Raw genomic sequence first — 8,198 nt, 5'->3', positions numbered from 1 at the left:
CAGTTATTATTTGGATTTAAAATTTCAAGAGGAATGGGGGGTGGCGAGTACGACCCCCCCCCATTTTCTCTGGGTCTTAATAGTTTTATTCTTATTGAGTCTATATATTTATGCAACCAGATGACATATAAACTTTTAATTTTCCAATTTGTAAATCAGGGTCAACTTTGAAGTGTCACAACGACTTGGGGTTTGATTTTACCGCTCTAACTAACTTTTCTGTAGCTCTTTACATGTACATTATATCACTTTACATGTACATTATAGAGCCCTTTACATGTACATTATAGCACTATAAAGTACTTTTTGCTAGTAGATTTACATAGCTAGATAGATAGATAAAGTTTATTGCTATTTGCTAAAATACATGTAACTGTGTACAGAACGAGTTTACACTTACAAATTGATAATTATTTGAACATAGCTGAAAACTTTAGAATGGGATATCCTTAATCCCGATCGGATTAAAGGGAGTGACCGGCAATGTAAGGTAATTGAACTGAGTATGCAGTGTTGTCGAAAACTTCTTTAGGATTCATTTGAGACATATTTCACTTTTTAAAGATCTGTAAATCCTGAGTTTGAGCACAAATTCGACGTTCAAAACTCCTAATTTGGGGGTGGATACGCTTTCAGAATTAGTTTTTTTTAAATTATTAAATAACGACAACGAAAAATAAAGTAAAAATTATACAGTAATCTAATTAGATGGCTAGATATTTCACAAAAGAAATTTGTCAATAAATCAATGCTAAAATCGATTATTTCGTTTTCATTATTATATTGAATTTATAATTTCCTTTGAATTTATTCGCAGATTTTTTCAAATTCTTTAAATGTCGTCTTTTCAATAATAATTATAGAAAATCTGCGAACATCTTTGTGAATAACTAGAAACTAGAATAATGAGATAATAGAAACTAATAATTGAACAAGATTACTTATTTTCGATGATAAGATTAATTTTTATTTTCTCAAAATGTTCCTAAACATGACGTCTGTAGTTTATTGTAGAATATTTTTACATTTCATGTCGGCGTTAATTAATAATTTAAAAAAAACTAATTCTGAAAGCGTATCCACCCCCAAATCAGCAGTTTTGAACGTCGAATTTGCGCTCAAACTCAGGATTTACAGACTTTTAAAAAGTGAAATATGTCTCAAATGAATCCTAAAGAAATTTTCCACAACACTGCGTCCTCAGTTCAACTACCTTACATCGAATTTGTTTAAGAGCTTGAGACCTTTCCATCACAGTTTGATCTTACATAGTTTATAACTTGAAATATCAAAGGTTTACAACATCAGGTTTCAAAGATAAATAAATATGAAAATTCTAGTTCGAGTAATTAGTTCCTTTACAATCTAATTCCAGCTGAAATCCAATAAACATTAATCCAAAATTCTACTTACTAAAAAATTGGACTGAAAATAAATAAAAGCTGTAAATTCAAACAATAACAAATATAAAATGGCATTTCTAAAAATTCTAATTATTATCAAAATCAAAATTAATAAACACAGTTAGTTAAAAATCTAAACATTTGAAATACAAAAATAGCTCTTTTCTTCTTTTTTTTTTGACTGGTAATTCCTCTTTTTTATCATAACCATTCATACCATTCATTGTTAGCAAGGATCTATCTAGTCGATAAGGTATGTTCTAAATGATAGGTCTATCTATATACACCTTTAAAAATAATTCATTTATTACAGAACTAATAAAGCAAAGTTAGGATGATGAAAATAAGTTAAATGTCATACGAGAAAATGAGAATATGAGATTTCATAACAAATTTATTTTTCAAATAGTTCCAAATTTTATTTTTGATCATTTATTATTTAAGAAGGTTCCAAAAATGGTGGACAATGATTGATTGTGTAAATCCAAGATTCCTTGTCTGTTTGTATTCATGGGTCTTGGTAATATCGAAGGTGAAAAAATAAGGAACATTTTATCTTTGATAATTTCTTGGGATGGGTTTGGAATCCATCGTTAACCCTATCTTGATGGGAGAGGGCGGGGGAGTGGGGATTTCATGCTACTTGCATAAAATTTTCTCTTCAGTTACTCAATTGTCTTTAAAATACAAATATTTCAAATTATCAAGGTGGCGGCAGGAGGTTCCGTAGTCGGCCACTAAACAGTGGTGGCAGCAGCAGTAGCAGTAGCAGTCTTCACACTGATACTAGTGAACAGGTTAGGTTTATTAACAACAGGTGGCGTTGATAACAGTTTATTTTATATTCACCTTTTTCACATTTAAAAATATAATATTTTCCAACATATAGCGGGAACATTAAAAGTTTCAAAATTCATAAGAATTTTTTTTTCTCATAACTGCTAAAAACTGAGCATCGTAATACTGCACACAGATTAAACACTTCAATACATTTTGAAAAAAAGTTCATTATTCAAAAATGCTTTCGCTAGTTCAATATTACAAACAAAATTTTAGTAATTGCTATCAGTCTCAGTATAGGTTAAAATTAGAAAATTAAGGTGTCTCATACTTTGATTCACATTTTTTATTTTTATTTTTAGATAAATCGTTTTCAGGATCTCTCTGGTGCACGTAAAGCCGCGCAAAGTTCTTTTGAAAAAAGTTTTTCAACTCCAGATAGGTGACATTATTCAACTCCAGATAGGTGACATTATTCAACTCCAGATAGGTGACATTATTCAACTCCAGATAGGTGACATTTTTTATAAAAAAATAAAGAAAAGAAAAAATGTCAGTTCTCTTTTTTTCTTTTAAACTTTTTTCATTTGGGTCATTTTAAGTACAGGGCGATTTTTTCGCTGCAAAGCAAACTGGGACAGTACACATACAGATTATATAAAGCAAACTGGGACAGTTCAAATACAGACTATATAAAGCAAACTGGGACAGTACACATACCGACTATATATAGCAAACTGGGACAGTACACATACCGACTATATATAGCAAACTGGGACAGTACACATACAGACTATATATAGCAAACTGGGACAGTTCAAATACAGACTATATAAAGCAAACTGGGACAGTACACATACAGACTATATAAAGCAAACTGGTACAGTACACATACAGACTATATACAGCACACTGGGACAGTACACATACAGACAATATACAGCAAACTGGGACAGTACACATACAGACTATATATAGCAAACGGGGACAGTACACATACAGACTATATATAGCAAACTGGGACAGTACACATACAGACTATATATAGCAAACTGGGACAGTACACATACATACTATATAAAGCAAACTGGGACAGTACACATACAGACTATAATTAGCAAACTGGGACTGGGGACGTGCAAAGCTAGGTGACATTATTCAACTCCAGATAGGTGACATTTTTCAACTCCAGATAGGTGACATTTTTTATAAAAAAATAAAGAAAAGAAAAAATGTCAGTTCTCTTTTTTTCTTTTAAACTTTTTTCATTTGGGTCATTTTAAGTACAGGGCGATTTTTTCGCTGCTAGAGGAAGCAGAAAAGTTCAACATACAGACTATATAAAGCAAACTGGGACAGTACACATACAGACTATATATAGCAAACTGGGACAGTACATATACAGACTATATAAAGCAAACTGGGACAGTACATATACAGACTATATACAGCAAACTGGGACAGTACACATACATATTATATATAGCAAACTGGGACAGTACACATACAGACTATATAAAGCAAACTGGGACAGTACACATACAGACTATATAAAGCAAACTAGTACAGTACACATACAGACTATATATAGCAAACTGGGACAGTACACATACAGACATATAAAGCAAACTGGGACAGTACACATACAGACTATATAAAGCAAACTGGGACAGTACACATACAGACTATATAAAGCAAACTGGGACGGTACATATACAGACCATATATAGAAAACTGGGACAGTACACATACAGACTATAATCAGCAAACTGGGACTGGGGACGTGCAAAGCGCCGCCTTGTTATTAAAATTTCATTAAGCAAAACGCCGGATGTTCTAGACCTGCTGTTACTTAATTACTATTATATTCAGTGATATACGAGATGTACTTGACTTACTGAAGCTGACTTATATAATTCAACGAACTGGAATTGCTACAGCTCAAGTACAGGTACACATTTAAAATAACATAAAATAAAAAACAATTGCTTGAAGGAAGGTACTATCAGTCTTAATTTAAATGACATGTATATTCACAACGGTACTCTTTTAACTTTTGTGTCTGGTGCAAATATGTGAATCCAACAATGGGATTATGTGTATCTATGTGAATCCAACAATGGGATAATGTTTATCTATGTGAATCCAACAATGGGATAATGTGTATCTATGTGAATCCAACAATGGGATACTGTTTATCTATGTTAATCCAACAATGGGATAATGTTTATCTATGTGAATCCAACAATGGGATAATGTGTATCTATGTGAATCCAACAATGGGATAATGTTTATCTATGTGAATCCAACAATGGGATAATGTTTATCTATGTTAATCCAACAATGGGATACTGTTTATCTATGTGAATCCAACAAAGGGATAATAATATACTCCACCTAGTATATTATAATATACTCCAGCTAGTATATTATGATATACTCCAGCTAGTATATAATAATATACTCCAGCTAGTATATCATAATATACTCCAGCTAGTATATAATAATATACTCCAGCTAGTATATTATAATATACCAGCTAGTATATATTAATATACTCCAGCTAGTATATTATAATATACTCCATCTAGTATATAATAATATACTCCAGCTAGAATATTATAATATACTCCAACTAGTATATAATAATATACTCCAGCTAGTATAAAATAATATACTCCAGCTAGTATATAATAATATACTCCAGCTAGTATATCTATATATAAATTTGGCTTGTCTGTTTGTCTGTCTGACTGTTTGTATCCAATAAACGTCAAAACGGCTGAACCGATCGGGCCCAAATTTTTTTATGTATTTTACATAAAATATAAATTTAATGTAAAAAGATTGAATAATTGGCAAAACGAGACCAAGAATATTTGTAATGTAAAATTCAAATATAATTATAAACTTTCCAAGAAACCTTTAATGTCGTTTTTCAAAATGTATTTTAAAACTGTATGAATATTAAGAAATGTCTCTATATTCGAACAACACAAATGTAAACGGAAAAATATTTAATAATATGTAAATTTAGTAAACAAGTAAGTTATTTAGCATCATAAACTCTTAGTTTCCGATAACAATAAGATAAATTTATTTTATTTTCATGCTAATAATATTTACATTACATCTATCAATAAATCAAAGCTATAAATTTGATTTTTTTGATAAATTGAGTCGTAAATGAATAAAGGATTAAGCAGCTTGATCAATGTTTCATCAATAAATAAGGGTAAATGTGTTATGAAATATATAAATGCCAATATTTCATAAATGAACTGAATAATAATATTTCATAAATGAACTAAATGATAATATTTCATAAATGAATAGATAATAATATTTCATAAATGAAATAAATTGTCAATATTTCATAAATGAACTAAATGATAATATTTCATAAATGAACTAAATGTTAATATTTCATAAATGAACTAAATGATAATATTTCATAAATGCTAAATGATAATATTTCATAAATGAATTGAATAATAATATGTCATAAATGAACTAAATAATAATATTTCGTAAAAAACTAAATGCCGATATTTCATAAATGATCTAAATTGTCAATATTTCATGAATTTTACAAATCAACCAAAGGATAATGTTTTGTGAACGAATTAAGCTGAAAGTAGATAAATGAAGGCAACTGCAAACTATCTGAAAACTTTGTATGTACTAACGGAAAAACAGAAAACTTTTAGAAAGAAAGAAAAAGATTTTTTCATAATTTGTCCTTTTTACTTCCTACCTTGCAATAGCTTAAAAAAAAGTTGATACGTAATACAAATTGTATTTTGTATTTTTTAATTGAGCTTCGTAAAATAGAGCTAAAGTCACTCAGTCTTTTTGTTGTTTCCATTAGGTCTCAGTTGCCAACATAAAATGGAAAAAAATTAAAACTTATTTTTCAGACATATTTATTTATCATTTAAATGTCGTTATTTTAACAAAATGTGTAAATATAGCCAATCCTGAACAGAAATAGGTTAATCACGAATAGAAGAGATAGGAATGAATAGTGGGACACATACCACTGGGGAATAGAAAGAAAACATCTCAGCAATGTGTATTAGATGTTATTATAAAGCAAATAGTTTTTTAAAATCTCATTGTTGTAAGAAATGGGCCTGTTTACACTGTGTAACATTTAATCCTATGTTATCGTTACAATCCCAGACATAAATCCTAGGGAAATCAAGATCAATCCTTGCCCCTCATCTTGGAGGGTTAATACAAGACTTTACTTTCATTCCCAGTACTAATTCATAATTTACCCAAACCTCTGATCTTGTGTATAATATCTATCTCTCAATATCTTGAATAAGTGGGTTTATCAATCTACATTTTATTGGTACAAATATATCAGTCAATATCTATTTAAATTAAATCATATTCCATATATCTGTAGAGTCCCTCAGCGGTAAGACAAGTCTCCACTAGCTCTTAAATAGGAAGAGTCCCTCAGCGGTAAAGCAAATCTCCACTAACTCCTATATAGGAAGAGTCCCTCAGCGGTAAGACAAGTCTCCACTAGCTCTTATATAGGAAGAGTCCCTCAGTGGTAAAGCAAGTCTCCACTAACTCCTATATAGGAAGAGTCCCTCAGTNTCTAACCATAGAAACACCTGGAATATTAGAGGGTTTAGGGAGTTGAACCAGCTGTATAGAGGTGGAACTACATCTCTCTGATTCTCTTGTCTGTTCTATAGCTCTAGTGATCCTCTGAGTCTCCAGTGTTTCTAACCATAGAAACGCCTGGAATATTAGATGGTGTAGATAGTTGAACTAGCTGTGTTGAGGTGGAACCACATCTCTCTGATCTGTGGTATTCCTTGGATCTGTTGTATTCCTCTAATGTGTTGTATTCATCTGATCTGTTGTAAACCTGAGTATCAGACTCATTAATGGTTTATTGATGTATTCTTCTGATCTGCTGTAAACCTGAGTATCAGACTCATTAATGGTTTATTGATGTATTCTTCTGTATAATGTATTCCTGAAGATATGATTGTGTAGATACAATCATATAAGTCCACACGTTGTACACCTTCTGAGAGCTGTCCATGAAGTGCCTGTCCCCTAGCCTTTGGTGACCAAACGGAGCTTGGGCTCATACGTCTGTTCTATTCATGGATCTGGGGTGCACTGCTGAATCTTAATGAATCAGTTCAGGTTAACTGCTCCGCATTCATTAAAAGAAACAAATAGATAAAGGTGTGAGGCTGGGGAAGGGTGTTAGCATGAGTCACCTTTACTTTAAATATTACAACTGCAAACTTGGTTTGTTTGTTGTTTATTGGACTACTAGCTGAAGGACCCGGCGTTGCCCATGGAAGTTTTAAAAATCTAATTGAAAAAAAATTATTTTTTTAAGAAAAACAGTTTTGATTTTTGAACTAAAAAATTTCGAATTTTTGAAGAATTTTTTTTTTGAATATTTTTAGCCTATGTAAACCCCGGGTTATTGAAGGGTTCCCTCAAAAAAATTCCGCCCATTCGGTCCAGCTGTTTAGTCAGCTATAGCTGACATACAAACAAAGAAACTAAGTCTTAGTCAGATGCTCTAATTTTCTAATTCCTGTTTCTTAGCAACCTACTGTCGTAGACCTTAGATAGTTTAAACTATGAATTATGTTTATTCAAATAATCTCAGTTTGAACTATCGAAGGTATCTCAAGGTACTTACACGTGCCAAATTACTTTGTTTGTGTGAAGGTTAAAATTGATATAAGTGGTTTAACCTACTCTACATAGTTCAACCATACTTCAGACCATTCTTTTATAAATTTGGGTCCTCATCTCTGACTTTCCAAGATTATGGAATAAATTAGATAAATAATATTTATGTTTATTTAATTTGTTTTTTTTAGACTGTAAACCGAACAGCAGATGCCATTTGGAACACTCTACGGATCAGCCTGACCGACAGCCCATTATTAGGTAAATAACAGAAATTTCTAAGTGGAAGATGGTTCATCTGTTAACCTGTTATAAATTTCCTGACCA

General features: G+C 31.2%; 1 protein-coding gene across 1 annotated transcript; it reads left to right on the top strand.

Annotated features, from left to right (window-relative positions):
* Positions 1-1,851: 1,851 nt before the first annotated feature.
* LOC111716475 (uncharacterized) lies at positions 1,852-8,132 on the top strand (the record flags this gene model as incomplete). The annotated part of the gene is made up of 5 exons (XM_023491932.1): positions 1,852-1,935; positions 2,112-2,200; positions 2,561-2,625; positions 4,056-4,134; positions 8,063-8,132. Coding segments are annotated over exons 1-5 (325 nt in total), but the record flags the coding sequence as incomplete, so codon positions are not given.
* Positions 8,133-8,198: the final 66 nt, after the last annotated feature.

The sequence above is a fragment of the Eurytemora carolleeae genome, unplaced genomic scaffold (genome assembly GCF_000591075.1).
Source record: "Eurytemora carolleeae unplaced genomic scaffold, Eaff_2.0 scaffold2047, whole genome shotgun sequence".
NCBI classification, from domain to species: Eukaryota; Metazoa; Arthropoda; class Copepoda; order Calanoida; family Temoridae; genus Eurytemora; species Eurytemora carolleeae.
The sequence above is the reverse complement of the archived record's forward strand: the minus strand, read 5'-3'. Positions and strand labels throughout refer to the sequence as shown.